This window comes from Pithys albifrons, chromosome 8 (genome assembly GCF_047495875.1).
Source record: "Pithys albifrons albifrons isolate INPA30051 chromosome 8, PitAlb_v1, whole genome shotgun sequence".
Lineage (NCBI taxonomy): Eukaryota > Metazoa > Chordata > Aves > Passeriformes > Thamnophilidae > Pithys > Pithys albifrons.
Genome location: NC_092465.1, coordinates 20,160,323 through 20,180,558, shown reverse-complemented (window position 1 = coordinate 20,180,558; position 20,236 = coordinate 20,160,323). Strand labels below are relative to the sequence as shown.

Below are 20,236 nucleotides of genomic sequence, written 5' to 3'. Positions count from 1 at the left end.
TTCTGTGAGAGCAATCTCAAAGTCCAGGGGCTTTATGGTCAACAGAACACTTCTAAGCTATCATGTCTGTAAAACATAGGGCTTTTAGGAAGCACAGTATCAGCTCTCTATATAGCTTAGTTACACTTAAATATGCGATAAGAATATATACTTACATTTATTTAATGGCAATCTAATTTGAAAACAATGCACAAATCCCAGAGCAGAACATTCACAGCGCAATGACAGCAGGTTTCATTTCAAAGAGGATAATTAAAAAAAATTTTCCCATGTATTTCTTCATTTCTCTATCCAACACCAACTAAAGGAGAAACACAAGCTTGTTTGAAAGCACAGTCAGGGATCTTCTCTATTAGCAGCTTCATTCCACTGCAGAACTCACAGTGTCATGACCTCAGTGTGCACAGCAACCACAAATACAGCACAGATTCCCAAGTATAGTACTTAAAAACATCAACCTCAAAACTTTTCAATGAGCTCAAAAGAATCCTTTTCAGCAAGACCTATACAGAATCAGTAACATTTAGGAAAACTACTCACAAGCATGGTCTGCTTGAATATCTTAAGAGCTCTTCCCAGATGCAGACATGTTTGCTACCACACAACTGCTCTCTCATGAAACAGGAGAGATGATTTCAAAAGTATTCTTAAAAATCATGGTTCAATAAAACTTTGCAACCAGCATGAGGCTTCTGAAAAGGCTACCATGTGTATCTCCTGCAGTGTGACTACAGTGAAGAGTTACTGGACAACTGAAAAAGACCAGTAGGCTTCAAAGCAGCTGCATCCTGGCTTGCTTCCCCTACACCTCCAGAGTTCATTGATCAGAATCCTGGCTGCCTGTCTTACTGTACTGGCAGGTGACAGGGCAGAGTATCGGTAACAGAGGCAGAAGCACCCTGTTCTCACTGGCACTTTCAAAATTCCAATGTACAATGATAAAACTCGTATTTATTATATCCATATTTTAGAAAACTGACAGGAACAAATGACTTCCAGAAAGACCCTGATGCAAGTCTGCTGAACCATGACTGACCCTGAGAACTAAATCAAGGTCATTGCTGTTTCTTTGGGAAAAAATGGTAACAGTAAAAGATAGCAATAAGAGCAGAGAAATAAGGCAGCTTTTCTGTGGTCCACATGAACACGTCAAACCTGCAGAGTTAAAGGATTGTTAAATCCACTCTCCAAAACAATTAAAAAAAATTCTTTACACAGAGAGTAATCAGGCATTGGAATCAGAGTTGGTGGATTCACCATCCCTGGAGATTTTTAAATGCAGATTGATCATGGCACTGAGTGCCATGATATAGTAAATGGACTGGAGTTGGACCAAGGGTTGGACTTGATGATCTCAGAGGTCTTTTCCAACCCAAGCAATTCTATGATTCTATGAAAGTCAGTTTAAGAAATGGGGAGATGCAGTATAGTGATCTGACAAAGAAAAGTAGTAATTATTGAGATACATTTCAAGAAGGCAGTTATGCTTCCCAAATAGTTTTATTTAGCAGCTACAATAAAGATGACATCTGGACACATGACTGCAGCCAGAACAGACCTCAGGATGTTCTGAAGAAAACTGATGTTTCAGAAGAAGAATAACTGATGTTCTGAAGATGAAGTATCAGTGATAGAAGAGATGCAAGGCACAGCATGCAGTGAAGCTGTTAAATAGTTTAATACCAAAATAGCTGCAAAATTGATAGAAAGACAAAGAGCAGGAAATTTCAAAAAACAGAATGGCAAATGAGACGTCACACCAGGCAAATATCAATTGTTCCAGTGTCCCAGTCATATTTCCCATGTGATGAACTCAGTCTTCATCACAGAGATGCCTATTTCCCCAAATATACTTTTATGAAGTGGCTGTGCATATCAACAATTATTTATTTCCTCTGTGGTTAACAATCTCAATAAGCAAGGGATAGAGGTGAGCTGTAATACAGAAATGATGGCAAAAACCAGTCACCACATTATGAAGAGACAAGTTCTTCGTTTTGTGTTTCAAATGAAGGTGGCCTGAATTTAGTGAGTTAAGAAACAATCACATCCAATAGAATAGAACAAAATCCTTCCTTTTATTCAGCACTGGGAACATGGGGGTAACCCCACCAAAGACATGTTCACTGAGACTTTTGTGTTTCTAGGTTTATACGATTAGTTACAACTGAAAACCCCTCCCTAAAGTTAAGCAGTATATTTTGGGTGACTCTCAACAGCTCTAATGGGCTGCTGTTATCTCTGCAGCTCTGTATTTCCTTTTAACTAAACAATGTTACAGCTTCAGGCCTCTAATCTAGACAGGTTTTCTGATTTACTTCTTACAGCTCAACCTTTAATCTAAACAGGGGTTTTGGTTTATTTCTGAAAGTTCACCTTACAGCTACAGGGTTAAATTCCTCTTTGTCTAAAGTTCTGCTTGGTTAAGATAGCTGACAAACTTGGCCACAAGCTAAAATAAAATTTAATATAAAATACAAGTCTGATTAAAAATTAGTAAAACCATATGATTTTATGGAGAAGGGATAAAATTCATTTTCTTGAGGGGTCCCTCTATCATTGAGCTCGAAAATTCTTTTCCTAAAAAAAAAGATTAGGAAGCCAATTTCTCTCTAAGTGTGCTCAGAAACCGCAGGCCACTAACAGAACATCTCCTGCTGTCACACAGGAACTCACTAGCTCAGCAGTTAGTGCACACATGAGGATAAGCACTTCATTGTCTATAGTTTCAAGACAGAGGAACTTTCATAACAGCAAAAGTGGAGCTCTACCTGTTAGAGGTTCTTTTTCTTCATACTACAATGCTATCTTTCTATTTGCCTTCCATCCATTTATATCACTTGAATAGGGTTTTGGAGTCAAATTTACACTTCAGTATGGCTTCCCTTGTTTTTTGCAAGCTATTTGCACTACTAGAGGTTGTGACTACATAGCACACAGTTCTCTTGTAGGGGATGACTCATTAGGAATGACACTCAATCACCTGCATACATACAGAAACTTGTTGCACCCAGCATTTTATAACATAACCACAGCATTCTCATATCATCAGCCTTACTTCAACATTAAATTTGAAAAATAGCAAGATTTGTTTATGCAGGCAGATGGTCCTTTTCCCGAGAGGATATCTAAATGCAACTTCAGGTTTTTAAGTCTCAGTACAGACTTCACAAGACTTTTGCTGGAGAAAATTCATGCTCTTTTCTGAGTATGCAATTCTCATGGGCAATTAAATGAAGGAAACTAAATGTGAAAAGTCGCTATATGTTACCTGGAAGCTTTGCTTCCAGATGTTTCTAAAGATTTTCCATTTTACAGCATTTTACAGCCACTGCTTAGCACCAAGGATAAGCAAGCAAGAAACAAGCCAATGCTGAATTCCTCATTGTTTCTTAAGCTAGTACATTTTTTTTCCATTTAATGGAAGCACAATAAGACCATTAACTCTTAATGAGCCAAACCACCAATTATTTAACTGCAAATATCACTGAAGGAAACAGAAACATTATCTTATTCCTATGTCAACAATAAGCAAAGCAGCTAGTTTAATGCCACTGGAATCTCATGTCTTGCTGGCATCAAAACCGGTGTGGTTCTCTGCAAGGAAGTGTTTTGTAGACATGCAAATGAAAAATCTCAGCTTCATTCAGAAAGGGAAAGAATTTGCATATCCATGATCAGAGTAGAAATATAATTGGTTACTTATCTTTTATGCTTCCGATCTTAGTGATTTATAAAGATATAAAGAATGCTGTAGTGAAAGGACTGCCTTCAATCCTTCAGTCCTCAGTGCCAAAACATCTCTTTCAGAAGCTTGCAAGGTAAGATAGGATGGTCATATCTAGCATTTGCCATTTTGCCAAGAATGCGGGCAATGAGGAGTAGACAGGAAAGTGGATGCGTCACATTAAATTATTTTGTGGGCCACCCACTCTTCAGCCACAAATCATTTAAATCTGCTGTGGAAAACAGGAAAGAATGGAGTTGGCTGCCAGTAACAAAGAAAGTGTCATTTTCTCTTTTAAAGTCTGTGCCTCAGTCTGTTTCCCTATACAGAAGAATATTCATTATCGAATCTGTTCTTTGGTAATATTTGAGGTAGAAAGTGAACTGGCTGGAACACTAACCTACATCTACATTGATTCCCTCTTCTCATAAAGTATCAGAAATGACAGAGGTAACTTCAAATCCTAAATACGATGACCTGTTTCACCCCCTCAGTATAGATGTCACCATACTGCAGAGCATGTCCTGAAACACACAGTGCTATGGGGTCGAGTGACAAATCCGTCATCTCCTAATATTTACTTTATACTCATTACTTAGCAAGCTGACAGTTCGCGTTCATCAAATTGAAAGTTCTGGTTGGAAAGAACAGAGACAAACACACATTTCACTTCAACAATGGGAGACCCTTTCCCCAAAGGGGACCAGGAAGTCTCATCCCACTATTACACCACTTGGTAATATAAATAAGCTACAACTGAATGCATTGTTAGAGAGGACTTGCAGAAGAAGAAGCAATACTTTTTGAGGAACATTTAACAAAGAAATCAAGGCCAAAGAAACAATTTCATCTGAGATGCTTTGACACTGAAACATCATTAACAACTTCACAAGTTACAGACAATGATAGCAAACCCTCTAATAAAATTAAACCTTGCAGTCTGAAAAGGAGCTGAGAAAGGGAGGAATGTCTAATATGATAAGTAAATACTATAACTCCATGGCAAGTTTTTTCCTGAAGTCTGTTGATCTCTTATAGATACATAAGTCAGAACTAGTTGGTGATACAATGGTTTGACTGAGTATGTGGAAGGCTGTGAGTTACTCCTCTTCACACAGTCCATTTGTAAGTAAGCAGGGGCCTTGCCTTCTCTACTCTCTTGCCAAATACTTAAGTCTCTCACTTCACTGTAACTTGTGAAAGGGGCACAAATTTCCTTGATATCACAAAACATTTGTAAGACATACCAATCATACAGCTGTGCCTTACAGTTAAAGTCACCTCTTGACTGAAGAAGGCAAACACCAATGGTAGAAGCTGCCCTTTTACAGTTTCTTTAGGCCTAAGAAAAGGGAAATAATCAAAGCAGATGGATATGGCTTGTGCCATCAACTGTACACATTTTAAGCATATTCATATGGTATCACTTCAAGAGCAACCTTATTATAACAAAAAAGTTGACAACATATGCCCATTTGGAGTCACAGGCACCAAGGATGAGACCAGTGAAACTCCATAAAGTTCTCCTGTCTTGGTAGTTCAGTGGTGGATTTGGCAGGAGGTAATGGAGTGTGTAGTGAATAAGCTGTTGTATGATCTAGAGCCTGTGGAAAGCAGATATCCATACGGATGGAGGGAGGGAGAGTGGGTGGGTGGTAGAAAGAGGTTTTGTGCCTTTTACATTGCTAAAAATGCTCACACACAATATCAGCATCTGATGATAGCCTACAGCAAAAAGCCACACACAGGACACTTCCCAACCTGAAGGATTTTCTTGAGTTCATGATGAACTTTATTCAGCAAAATCACCCAATCTAACTGTCCTACATACATCACTAAGAGAAAAACTGATTTAAAACATATGTTGACAAGTTCTGTTGCAACAGAGCAAACTTTGATGACAAAGCTTTAGGTCAGATATTTTTTCCGTGTGAATTGAGATTTTTGGAAAACACTTTTCAACAGAAGTAACATTTTTTTACTTTATGAATAACTTAACAGCATACATCTGTCACTGGAAAAAGACAAAACCCAAGAGAAGAATTTGATGAAGAGACACAGCCTTCAGTGAGAAGGAAGCTACAAATCTCCAGAATGTGCTCCGGGCACATAGTGTGTCAAAAGAATTGATATCTCATGTGCAGTTGTTACTACAAAAACTTACACGTTGTTTTATTCAGTGCAGAAATTTCTTCTGTCTAGATCAGCCATTAACTGCAGTCATGGGCAGTAACAAAGACAAGCTTTCCACAGCATTTCCAAGGGTGTTATGACTGCCCTGAAGGGCAGCTTTATTAGCTTTCACATGCTTCTGTAGGGAAGCAAAAATCAAATCTGAAACCCAAGGCCTCTTTTCCTTGCAAGATGCTCTACACAAGCAAACCTAAAACTTAAATGTAGTTAATCACCACCATTCAAAAATAAATTAACATTGCTAACTTTCAGATCTAAACCAGAGTCCATATGTCTAACTAATTACTGCTTATTAAGCTTGATTATATGTTCCCCAAATGCATATAAGCTCCACAAAGCCACAGAAGACATAATGACACTCTTTGCAAGAATGGTGGTTTGCCACACTATCCTGTTTAGATTTTCTGGGGTGGTCTGGAGGGCACAAGGAAACACCAACAACCACCCTTCTGCTGTTTCTGCACTGATAAAATAATTGCTTTATGCAGCAAATAAGGAAGGTGACAGTAGAAGACAAAATAGCAATGATTCATGTGCTGTGGGCATTACAAGGTGTTTTCAGAAAAAAACACAAAATTCACTTCTAGGCAAACGGCCAGCACAAAGCAAAGGACCTCAAAACTAGCTCAAAGTGGTGCTTAAGTAATTGATGGGCCCCATGCCAGTCTTGTAGGTGAATTTCACTGTTAGGCTAAGGAAAGAAAATGTAAGGGAATCAAAATTAAGCAGAAAATCCCAAGCCAGCAACATATGCAGCAAAGCAAAGCAGGTTGTAAGGAGACTAGGTCACGTCAGGAGGGAAGGACAAAAATACAGAAGTCAGAATATTTTGTAGCCTGGCAATTCAAGAGTTAATAAAGAAATCTCAGAAGAGGAGAGACATTGGGCATAGTGTTTTAGGGAACACCTTTTGTAGGATTGAATTGGTTCACTTTTCTAAGAGAGTTAAAGTCATAAGATCAGCTAAGGAGGAGCACTTCTCACTCAAGATGAAACTGATATAGTTAATGGGTTAAACATTCTAAGATCACCAAAAGACTTTTGTCCACTGTAGCAGACTAAAAAGAAACAGCTGCTCACCCAGCAAAGCCTACCCCTCCCTGAAAATGCCTATTGCAAAAGGACCTTGGGATCAGGTAAGTGGGTGCCATTGTCCAACTATCCCAGGTGCAGAAAGGTGTGCATACCTGAAGCTAGAAACTAGATTTCCAGATAAGGGAAGAGGCTAATAAGAGGCAAATCCTGTGACGTGGGATAATCCTTCTTATCATGCCAATATCCTCCCTTACATGATGACTCTGTTGTAAAAATCTCTCCTGGGAACCTCAAAGACATTTTGAAACTGGTCTGGGCTATTCATCTCAAATGTTGGACCACGATGGACCATGATTGATGCTGAGTCTTAGGAGGATTCAGACTCTCGTGACATGTCCCATGACACTATACATTGTAAAATTCCCTGCCCCAGGGGAGGCACAAGGCATTCCCACCTGAGCTTGAAGTGTATAATAACTCACGAAGTCTGACTTCTGTGGGGGACTTCCCTCAGCCCCACCAGACCAAGACCATCACTTTGACAGGAGTGCTGTGAGCGCCACTTCAACCAACAGACATGGAAGCTACACCTACCAAGTTTCATCGCTACATCCAGTGGGTGGTGGCTATATATATTTTTCCACCTTCTCTTTTCTTTCTTTCTTTCTTTTTCTTTCTTTCTTTCTTTTTCTTCCTTTCTTTCTTTTTCTTCCTTCCTTCCTTCCTTCCTTCCTTCCTTCCTTTTTCTTCCTTCCTTCCTTCCTTTTTCTTCCTTCCTTCCTTCCTTTTTCTTCCTTCCTTCCTTCCTTTTTCTTCCTTCCTTCCTTCCTTTTTCTTCCTTCCTTCCTTCCTTTTTCTTCCTTCCTTCCTTCCTTTTTCTTCCTTCCTTCCTTCCTTTTTCTTCCTTCCTTCCTTCCTTTTTCTTCCTTCCTTCCTTCCTTTTTCTTCCTTCCTTCCTTCCTTCCTTCCTTCCTTCCTTCCTTCCTTCCTTCCTTCCTTCCTTCCTTCCTTCCTTCCTTCCTTCCTTCCTTCCTTCCTTCCTTCCTTCCTTCCTTCCTTCCTTCCTTCCTTCCTTCCTTCCTTCCTTCCTTCCTTCCTTCCTTCCTTCCTTCCTTCCTTCCTTCCTTCCTTCCTTCCTTCCTTTTATGCCTTAATATTGCTGTACTCCTTACACATTTCCTTGTGTTATTTTTATGCTTTGATACTGCTGCACTGTTATAGATAGTAACACTCAAAATGGCAACATACCTGTTTGCCTTTGAAACAAAACTGTTCTAGAATAAACCCTACCTATATATGTTTAGATACACTGATTATTCACTGCTTGCACTCTGGTCCAAACTCAAGGGATTTATTAACAAGAAGCTGGACTACCCTCCCTTTCTGGGGTGGGCTGTAACAGATGGCAAAACCAGTTGTCTCAAATCAAGGATCTTACCTACCCAGAAATGAACAAACCAACCAATCTTGAATGGTTCTGTTATTTTGAAAAGTACCAAAACATAGTTTCCCTTTTAAAAATATGTTCTTATTACACTTGGATGTTTGAAAGACATACTGTACCAAAATGTCTAACCCAATAATACTAAGTTACATACTAACTAAGCACTAGCTTAGGTTTTAAAAGTCAAAATTAATATTTCCAATGTGGTGCTATGCTGGTGGCATATTACATTTGTCAAAACACGAACATTTGCGGTATTCACTCTTCCATGCCCTCAGTAAGGCAGCACATGTTGCTGTGATGGAACTGCACCGCAGGGCCTGCCTTTGCACCTGAGCTCACTCACCATGCTTACCAGTCTCCTGCACTAGGTGTGGTCTTAAGCAGACCTTGTTATCTGAAAGGATTCAAACCTCTACTGTAGCATTAACACCACAAGATGATGCTGACTATGATACAAACTTTCACTCCAGGCAAAGCAGATATTTAAGGGAAAGATCTTTCTATCACATTTTTCAGGAAATTCATTATGCTTAAATTCTTTCACTAGCTTCCTGAGGAAGAAATTAAGTGTTCTTTGCACTTATTCAGTTAAGAAAACTAAGCCAAATTAAAAAGGATTATCCACCTGGGTACTATAGCAAAGCTCTCCCTCCAGATTTTGGGTCTGGGAAATTGCCATTTTTCAGCCAAGAATTGAAGACGGACAAAGATTTCTCTTCGAAAAGGAATTGAAGAGGAAAGATACCAGCCCACAAAGGGCTGGCCTATTTCTCTCTATTCTGCCAGACCCCCTCCTCTCTTCACTCCCAACTCCTGGGTTAGGGTTACTGTTAGAGTTATGGTTAGGATTAGGGTTAGTGTTAGGGTTAGGCTTCTCTTTTGTGTTAGGATTAGGGTTTGGGTGTTTTTTTTAATGTTAATGGCACAGCATCACTGCAAACACAGATCTCCCACCTAAGCGGACTCAGAAAATCTTTGATGTTTGATGAATACCAAAATGTTTTAATGGAGAGGCAAAAAGCCTGTATTTTCTTTGAGTTACACAGTGTTACTAGGGAGATGGTGTAAATATAAATACAATCAGAATTGTAATTTTTGTTAATTTACATATATTTCCATATTAAAAACCTGAGTATGAAGAACAGAACACTGGAATAATAGCAATAGCCTAAAATGCTACTAGACTCATTTATGACATTGTGTATAAATGAGTAATTACAAATACATACACAACTATACAATGAACAATTGCTCTTTGTGAAAATGAAATATTTTTGAAAATTAAAATTACAGCAGAAGTATACAACTGCTCCTTGTTAATCAAGCATTTGTACACCTTGTTCAAACAACCATGCTGTCCCAGCCAACCTTCCTCAAACTGCTGAACTGGAAGACATCCTGACACTTCTAAAGGTTTCCACCCTTGGGAAACAGCTGACAATGGCTTGTAATGAAGCATGCATTTGCTGTATTCTTCTAAGTCTATATAAATGCTCTTATTCAGAATTTTTCCTAGAACAGACACTTTCTTTGCACTGAGAGAGGTTCGCTTGATTAATCATAGGTATGCGCTCTCATAGTGATTTTGTGGTATTTGTTAATGGTGATTTCCGAGGCATTTGTAGTAGTGAAGTAGAAAAGTTCAGGCAATAAAGGCTCTGGGTCGTTGTGTGTTACAGAATCTTTGAACTCACAGTCATGATCTCTACACACCCTCAGGCCAAGTCACCTTTCAGGCTGTGACAACTGCCTTTAAAACTATTCTCGTATTTCATACCATAGACATTTGCAAAAACTAATGCAGGAAACAGAATATCAGATCGTGACCATACAGCCTGTTAATGGATGAAGGGCACACAGAATGTAAGTGTTCAAGGAGGCAAGATCTTGCACATCACATGCTGCTCTGGTTGGTTTGGAGGGCTGGTGCCCACACTTCCCCTAGGGCTGACTACTGCAAAACAGCTGAGGGACAGCTCTGATGTGCCCTCTCCTCACAGGCACATCATCAGTCCTGCTGGCACCAAGTTGCCTGGAACGTGGGAGAGCCTGAAGAACTACTGCCATAAAAATGATTAGTACTTTTTTTTAAGAGCTTCTTTTACTTACAAAGCACTAAAAACATTTAGGATACATTTTCTCCTGTCAAATTTTTGTCCAAAACAAAAAAGGTAAGATTACATGAACACACTGAGTGAATCCTAATTTCACCTGTGAGAACTGCATAAATATGGTCCAATTTTCACAAAAGCTCTGAGAACAAGTCACACTGTAAAACAATTTGCACCGCAAATCCGTATTACTGTCTATGGCAGGGTTAACAGACCTATGCCAGTGTTTACAAGCTATCAATATCCTTCTCTGCTTAAATCACCTGAAACACATAATTGACAGGAAACTTCGTGGAAATTTCCTTCCATAGTACATCAGACAAAGAATAGGAAAAAAAAAGGCATTTTATAAAACACTAATGCATTTTGTTTGTTAGTAAAAAGTAACATCTGTCAGAGGCGTTTAGACAAGGATGATGGAGAATAGGACACCTTAATGCCTATAGTGAAAAGTGAACTGCGCATGTTGTTAATACTTTTTTCATTTTAAAGCCCAATTAAATATTGATAAGAACTTATATTCTTTATCAATGTCAGTGGCAAAGCATTTTATGAATGGAAATTAAATTTTAGTTTTATTCTTCATGAATATAGGCTTTATACCTGTGTTTTGTATTATACCTACATGAGACTTAAACAACTCTGTTATGTCATATGAAAGCATAATAATATAAATGCCTACCTTTTTCAGGAACCGTACTCCATAGGTAAATATATAAAGGTAAAATGTAAATCTCCACCTGTAAAAGGTACAAGAGATTAACTCTAGGATACCAGGTTTACATAATTTACAGTTCAACACATGATTTCTTCTAGCACCATCAAAGCACTACACTCTAGTCACATTAACAGAAGTTGAAGCAAAATTTTTGTCTGGTTTTGTACAACTGTTGTTATCAAGCATTTTTCTCATTTGGCTGCTTTTCCTGGCCTCTCATTAGCTCTCTGAAAATACTGGCTACTTTCACTGAAACATGACAGGGGAAAAAAAATACACAAATTTTCGAGGATAATTCAGTTTTTTAAAAGTTTTGTGAAAACTATGAGGAGCAGTGGAGAGGAGAGGACAATTTGCATATCCGTTGCAGGAAAGTTCACCTGCTGTTAGACACCAGGACAAAGATAGTAAGATACTTTACAGGTGACTTTGGAGTAGTGCACATCAAATCCACTCTTTGATAATGAAAAGCATCATTCACAATAAGCTGGAAATTTGCTTAGCAGGTTCTAGCACTTCATACCTTGTTTTAGGGAGTGTTTGTGTCAGATAGGTATACTGGATACAGACATATACCCAAAATTTACATCTGCTTCTCAAGTATTCCCTTGATAAAAATGATTCTACATGGAATAATTGCTGGGCTTATGATTTTTATTTCCACAGAGAGGCAAACTAGAAGCTAAGAACAAGATGCCATGGAAAGTAAGAGAAATCACCAGGAGATTTAATTCAATCCTCTTATCTATGTCTTTCCTCCTTCTCCAATAAAAGAAGACATACAGAGTAACTTCCTATTTTTTGGACTCATTACTCACTTAAGAAAGAGCTAATGGAAGCAAAAGGAAATAAAATCATAACCTTGGCCAGTCTAAATTCTTAGAGGAATTTCTGTAGGTTCTTTTTTTTTCCCCCAAGGGTTGGAGTGACTACACACACACACACTTAATATAAACACCAGTGAAGTAATATTCATAAAGTTTATACCAGGATGAAATTCAGCTTTCTTGGTGTGAGGCAAGGCTGCAACGTGAATCATCTTCAATGACATATTTTACAGCACTTAAAACTTGCTCTCCACTGGCAAAACTATGGGCTTCCCATTAATTGGCATTGGAGAGTGTTCAACCGTTACTGGAACCGTTACAGAACTGACAATGTTTCTATGTAAAACAAGGTTATTCCAAATTATTCTCTGCAAAGATACTTTTACAACTATTTAGAAAGGCAGTTGTGTAACACATACATAATGCTCTGATAAACTGATGAGAGTGTAAGAACATCAATGAGATTTAGAGTGTGATACTTCAGCTGAAGAGAAACTCTCTTTTATCCTATAGTCTCCACAGCACTGCCGAGATTAATTTATTCAACTGACATGATAGAAATACCAATCCCTTCAAGGGTTCAGTCACTGTAGTAATATGGCTCACCATTTTTGTGCTGGCAGTTTCCTCAAGATATTGAGACAATAGAGTACTTGGAGGCAAAGTGTTGTGCTGGTAGAAACCTTCAGATCATGCACATGGAAGAAACAGCAAGTACAGTAATATGAAGGAAGGATTTATTTGGGTGACAATTTTCTTGTTTGGTCAGTCCTACAGCTAGGAAACCTGCCATTTAACTTCAAGGTTATATACATCATCTATTGAAAGTTTGAAGGATGAAAATAAACTATTAGGAGGAAAAAACTGTCTAACCTAGTCACTGATGAGCCAGTGCCCTTCTTTCACACCTAAGTGTGAGTAGTTCTGATAAATTCCTCACAAAGAGTTTTATCACCTCTATTTCACATTTCTCCAAGCAAAATTCGTAACATATTTGAGGACATTTTAGCTTGCTGTTGGGAGACGTAATATTCCATAGAGGAGTTCAAAGGCAGTATAAAGTATTTGAAATACGTTAATGGTTGAGTTTTAGCTGGTGGGTCTCAGAGATTTTCCAGTCTGTGCAGACATTTGGAAAACTCTGATTGCAGCATTTCCTGCAGCTATCAGCCCAATAAAAATAAAAAGACCCTTTTCAGAAACAAGCAAATTCAAAGCCACCAATTTTCTCATTTAACCTTCCACTGACCTCCCAAAGCACTGCCACTGCTGCAGACTTACACGAAAGGCATGGATTGCCCTGTAGGAGAATTTCTGAAGCTTTGGAAAAACCTCAGAGCCAAGAGTACGGGGTATTATTTGTGTGTGTCAAAGACAACCACCTTGCTCCAGCTGTTCAACTGCTGCAAAGCAGATAGATGTGTGCAAGGATATGATAATACATGCTTTTTCCCCCTAACCTATCAAACAAGTGTACTTGGATTGAGAATCAGAAGATGAAGCAAGGCTCTCTGCACAGAACATCATAGAAGCAAAGGACATCTTTCTTAAGTGTGAGGTTATCAAGGCTTATTCCCAACTGAATTCACAAAGTGGTAGTTGACTAAGTGCAAATTAAGTAGTTAATTGGCTCCTGACAAGTTCTTCAGGTTGTGCTGGTGCTTACCAGGCCAGTGTTTCAAATGTGGATCTGACACACTGTAGCAAAGTCAAGCTAAAAAGTGATGCTTCCATAGCAAAAAAATTAATTCCTTTCTAATGTAGTCTTAAAATGAATGCTCTAGAGACCCTCAAAGGTGCAGACTGCTCTTTTCCACATCCAACTGCATTCCCAATCCAGAGCACAGTCAATTTCTCAACCTTTCAAACCTTTTAACTTTGAGCTACCAATGAAATTTTAAAGATGCTTCAGCATGTGGAAAAGTTGCAGAGACTATGCCAACTAACCTGCTATACTGTGTGGTGCTCAATTCAGCAAAAACTATTCATGCCCACTTGAGAAAGCACTTCACTGCTTTCATGCATATGTCTAACTAGGTTCCCTTCATCATGCTGATGAATTTTGTTCTTCAAATTTCCCTCCAAATTTCAGCTCTGAAATGTGAAATTAGGCTTCAGCTAATAAAAACAAATTGCTGAAGCAACTTTCCCCCATGCACCCCCATGCATTCCTGCTCTGTGTCAGAAAGATGCCATCCTCCTCATGGACCTGTCTGCCTGAGTGAGCTCAGTCCAGCTGCTCTACCAGGAAAACAGCCACATTTTCCAAGGGTAAGGCTGAAAAGGCACAAGCCCCTTTGCTCCTGCAGTTTTTCCCTTTCTTTTACTTGTTTTGCAGGAAGATTGACAGGCCAGGCTATGAATGCCAGCACTCCTGCAGAGCCCCAGTTTTGCAGCACCCACCTGGCAGTGCACAGTCCTTATGGCTTTGATGCCAAACCAGTGTCTGCTGCTCAGAAATGCTGTACAAGGATCCAAAGCTATCCAACTCACTTTTGACTACCAAAAATGAAACTTAATATTAAAAACATAACAGCCATTTTGCTTTTAGAATCATAGTTGTTATTTACATTGATGCTTTTGCCACTAATTTGCTACAGACTGGGCCATGAACAGCAATATAAGAATGACACACTTCAAAACAGTTAACATTAAAAACCCCCATCATATTTAGCAACTAGTCTACCATAATGCCTCCAGTCAAAGAAACTGGCTTTCTCGCTCTAAAAAGTGCTTTCAGAGAAACTAGACACCTGAAGCTTTCCCATGGAAATGCACTTCAGTAAAATGTCAGAATTGCTGGTCTCCATCACCTGCTGCTCAGCTGCTGGCAGACCTCTGGGCTCCAGCTTGGAGTTGAAGTCAAATCAAGCCTAATGCAAACTCTACAGCTGCAGGTTTTGAATCTGAAGAAGACGACAAAGCTTGAGCTGCCATTACACACAGCTTGTTCTGCATTTTAATCCCCACTGTCTGACTGGACTGGACAGGCATGTAGCTGGGCTATGGAATTGTTAGCTGAGACTGAAAACTACTTTTTGCCACAATGATTTCCTTTGGCTATGAAGAGTATGTTCACTGTGAGAGTGCTCAAAGGAGCATTTCTGAAGCTAAGTTTAAACAACACTGAATGTTTACTTCTTTTAAATGGAAAGCATTGCTAAGCTCCCCACGTTCCCACTGTGAGTTAAGGCATCCTTGTTTTATCCTAAAATTGCGTTCTTCTGCTCCCCCAAGCACAGTACCAGAGCCTTCAACTTTCTGATTCCCTCAGGAGGACTTAGTCCAAGTAATGTTGCTCCTGACCTAGCCAGAGATATGTCTTCCTTCTAGACAACTGTATCTAAGGAGAGGTATTTAAAGGATGATTCCAAAACCAATGGACCCTGAACTTCTGGATCAGCTTCTTAATATTTGTGACATCGTCTACTGACCTATTAGACTCCAGCTTTAGCTTAAAAACAAAAATGAACACAAACTACAACCCTTCTCCCTCAAAAAAAAAGAAAATCCTGCCCAAATACTATTTTTTAGGCAATAAACCATGTAAAGATACAATACAGAGCACTGAAAAATAAAGCTTAATCCATCCAATAAATAGGACGATTAGCAGCTCAAACAGTACTCTCCACTAAATCTTTACTTATCTTCCTTCTTGGTAACTACTCTCATACAAAGTTGCAAGTATAACTGTGTAGTTGATGGCAGTATCTCCACTGTTCCAATGTGCTGCCTCCCCAGATTTCTGTAATGATAATTTGCTGCATTTCCACAAAGTCTGGCAGACGCAAGTGGACATAAAATATGTTAAGAAAAGAATACACAGATAAAAAACCAACCAAATGAATAAATAAAATCATCTTGCCTCTCCTTTGCCTCAACTGCTGATGAGTTAGACTGGACCATGTAAGTGGTAAATCATTCCTGCACTGTGGTTAAGCTGAAGTTATTTGACAAAGGAGATAGCTATGCACAACTCACTATGATGTGCAAAATAGTGGGTATGATAAAGTGAGAAATCTTTATAGTTTTGTTCTTCAATTTTCTGGCTTAAGATTTAACTGTCATCTGATTCTCCTCTTGGACGCAGTCTGAATCAGTTATTTAATATTTAATATTACAGTGCCACTTGAGACCAGTCCTGTCCTAAATCTGTATGTTCAAAATGCAGCTCCAAAAGTCTTAAGAGCAAAATTTAGTAGTGCAGAAAAGCAGGGAGGAAACACGGTACTAAATTTAAGAGACATCATTTAATAAATAATAAAGCATGTTTATATAATTAGGCCAGAAAATACGCATAATACAAAAGGTGTTTTGGTAACACCTTTCAGGTTACATAGTTTCTGCTTAATGGTTATGCAACTGTTTTCTTGTGAGTACTTTGATGACTACATAAAATAAAGGTCTGATAAGACTGCAGAGATCTATTAGCATTGCCAAATCCTGCCCTATAAAGATATACTATCTGGAAAGCTCGTGGGAATTGCACACATTAAAAACAGATGCCGCTGCCATGTACCCTCCCCTGTGGTTTTATCAACAGACCTGTTTTGTCATCAGTGACTTTTAATGTACACAGCTGATGAGACTTGGAGAGAAAAATCAACTCAAAGCCTTTCTAATCAGGACCTCTACTCTCTCACTAGTGATCTCACAAGTCACCTGTTTCCAAACAAAACAGCTGCTCACTGTCCCACTCTTTTACAGTTCTAGAGGAACAATAACTTGAGTCTTCCAGATTGCAGTTACTTTTCACTTAGAAATTTTGTCTGAGTCATGATGGTCAATATATATGTATGCATAAGGCAACTGTAGTGACAGGTAACTTTGAGCTGTTTTCTTTTTTTTCAAGCTGAATGTTACTTTCCTGTAGCATTATGTAATTTGTCCCAGATTGGTTTCTAGCCTGCTAAAGCAGATGCTTAGCCCTTACAAGTATTATCTTTCCAGAAGAAGGCTAGATGCCAGTGTTGCTTCTCCATTTCTCTGAAGAAACAGCCCAGCTGTGCTGCAATCTTTGATCCATGCAGCACACATAAAGCTCGTGCACAGCAACCACACCCTCTCGACATTACATGGTTATAGATCAGTCTTCTGGGGAGGGTAGGGTCTGCTGTACCTTTATTTTCTGTACTCCCATTTCAGAAGGTGAGCCTCCCCACCTGCTAAGCAGGAGCTACAGTCCTGTCAGAGTTGAGACTGGAGAATAAGTAGTGTTTTTAGCAGTATATTCAAAGCTGATCTTGTCAATTTTATTTTCCCCTTTGCATCCTGTAGAAGTAGATTTACTTTGTCATTTATGTTCCTTCCCTTTCCCTACCTCCCAGTCATTGTTTGTTGCATCACTGAAACCTAAGAAAAACCTCTACAAGATGTACATTAGAGTGAAGCTGGGGTATATTTTCGTGTGATTTTTAAAAATTTATTATCCCTCAGTATTTCAAGCCCTCTACAAAGACACAGGGACAAGAAATTTTTCTACTACTATTCACGCAAACGTGCTGTCATCAGAGTAGCAAAAATGAAACTAAAGGAGCCAGAACCCCAAACTTACCAAGAAGCATGATCTAACCAAACTATACTCATTAGTCTGGAAGTATTTAAGTAACTGACCACCAGGGAGAGCATTAAATATTTCAAAGCACACTTTCTGCAGCACCCTGTGCTAAATATTTCTTGTCTGACAGTCACAGTTTCAATCTCTTTCAGGGCCTGATCTTTGAGGATTTAATCCGCAAGTAACTGGGATTACATGAGCTGATTCATTGCTTGAACTCTCTGAATAAAGTAATTTAACTCTCACATACAGATGTTTTCATTTGCTAGTTTCTTGAACATTAGGGAAGTGAAAAACAAAATATATCTGTAGAGGTGAGCAAATGCTAGTCACTACAATGCTGGTCAATACAAGCAGAAGGGCCTATCACACTAATGCACACTAATAAAATGCAATGTGTTCATGAACATACATAAAATGCAAAATTTAGCATACAGATGAAGTTACCAGGAAGGTCTCCATTGTGGGCTGGGCTCTGTGTTATGTCACAGTAGGTCTGTGTATACCCATCCTGGTGAGCCACTGACCAGGAGACAACAGAGGCTTTTTTGAACATTAGGTAACCATATGCCTGCACTACATTAACTACAACAGCATCATCCCAAAAAGCATTAGGGGATCTAGCAAGTTTCTCACCTCCACCAGCATTGTGTACGTGTTCTTGCAGAGACCACTACCACTACATATACTCAGCCACAGGCCAGCACTAGCCCCTTCACATTAGCAAACAACTTACTAATGCAGAAAACAATGTAGTTATATGATGGTGAGTGACAAATATTAAACAATGTGGAAGCTAATTCTCCTTTGCAACTCTGTGTCTCTGAACAGACACAGTCTGCATCTCTATAACATGAAAGGCAACAAAATATAATACAAAACTGCGTAACATAAATAAAAGGGAAAAAGAGAAGTAAGGATGTGCATGTCAATTTGTTCATTGCTACGTATAAAACAAAACCTTACTGCCTCTGATTCTTCAGGGAGCAAGGTATTTTGATACAGGACAGTTGTGAGTAGCAACCTATAGAGGACAAGTCATCCTCAAGGTTCTTTCTTTTGGTGGAGATTGAAAGAGAAAAAGACAGGAAATAGTTTTGGACTACTCAGTCTGTGTAGTTTGCAGTCTCCTGTGGAAGAGAACAACTTGCTGCAAAAGGCACCGCTGTTGGACCAAATCTGTATGGATTCAGTGTGAATTTGGCAAACACCATTTTCTAGTGCTATACTCTGAAGTCAAGGGCGGTCCCATAGTGTAAGGGTGAGCACTCCGGACTCTGATCACAAGGTCGTGAGTTCGAGTCTCAGTGGAGACCATACCGGGCAGTTAAATGCCTCTCTGCCATCCGATCCTGTCAGATCTTGGATGCTCAGCAGGGTCAGCCCCAGTTAGTACTGAGTGCTGTAGACAGTCCTGAGGACTTCACTGGCACTGTCCAAGCTCGCTCGGCTGTGGCAGATGGACCTTGGGACTTAAACGGTGGGGCCAGTTCTGCGCACGCTGAGCCTCACCTTAAAAATCCACTGCGCAGGCTGGAAGGGCACACCCACGTGGGGAGAGCCCTTCCCAAATCTTTGTTCACGAAGTTTGGCCATACATACATACATATACATACTCTGAAGTCAGCAGAAATGGCAGTAAGAATGGTATTCATCTAAAGCAGCATTTTGTTCATGTTTGCCTTTCCTTTTAAATGAAAATAAGAGTAGAACTTTGTTGATAGCTGTACTTATTGAATTTGCATCCAGATGAATGAAGAATTTATTCTGAATTTGAATGTAACTCTTCATGAATAAATGCTTGCAATGCGTTTCAGAAAGTTACTATAGCCTAAGCGAACATTGCTCATGTTGCTTTCACACTACAAATACAGAACAGGTCAAACAAAAGTGTATTTTGGATTAACATCTTAGAAACAGGAAAAGATAAAGCAAGAAAGCAGTAAAAAGTACAAGGCAAAAATTGCACAAGTAACAACTAAGGTATGTATACACAGGAAGCAAATACCAAACTTACAGAATAAAAGCATTGAAAAGAGCAGAACATTTTGTGAAAGTGAGGAAATGTTTTTGCTGTCCTACCCCTCTTCTGCTCAGCTTTTGAATCCAACATCATCATGACCTAAAGAACTGACAAGCACCATTACAGATCTGAGAAATAAACATGACCATCAGTATTAATAGATAATAACTCTTTTATGCTATTTGCTATTCTACTTGGGCAAGACTGGTTTTATTGGAAAGTTTTGTTAAAGAGAAATAAAAAAAAGACATCTTACATTTTCACAGCAACAGAGTATTTTTAAACAAGAGAACAAGAGATATCAGTGCCTGAGAGACACTAACAAATAGCGAAAATGCAGTCCAATTCTTTGGGTAGAACATGAGTGATAAACTGGAAGAAAACGCTGTGCTACATTCACAGAATATCCTCCCCAAACCATCAAGAGTCAGTTTTTAAACCCTGTGAATCCCATCTACTAAGCTTGAAAAGTAGTCTTGAAGTCAGTAGGATTTTGAGAGGAAATAGCCTCAAACTGCACTGGGGGAGGTTTAGGTCAGAAATCAAGAAAGATTTCTTCACAGAATGGGTTGTTAACCATTGTAACAGACTGCCCAGG

The 20,236-nt window shown here is 39.1% G+C and overlaps 1 protein-coding gene across 3 annotated transcripts in view; it reads right to left on the bottom strand.

Annotated features, from left to right (window-relative positions):
- The window catches only part of CERS6 (ceramide synthase 6), a 115,916-nt gene that overhangs the window by 52,658 nt on the left and 43,022 nt on the right, over nt 1–20,236 (bottom strand). For all 3 annotated transcript variants that reach the window (XM_071561678.1, XM_071561677.1, XM_071561679.1), the window contains one exon: nt 11,196–11,253. In XM_071561678.1, coding sequence (XP_071417779.1) covers nt 11,196–11,253 — 58 coding nt within the window. The remainder of the gene's footprint in view (nt 1–11,195; nt 11,254–20,236) is intronic.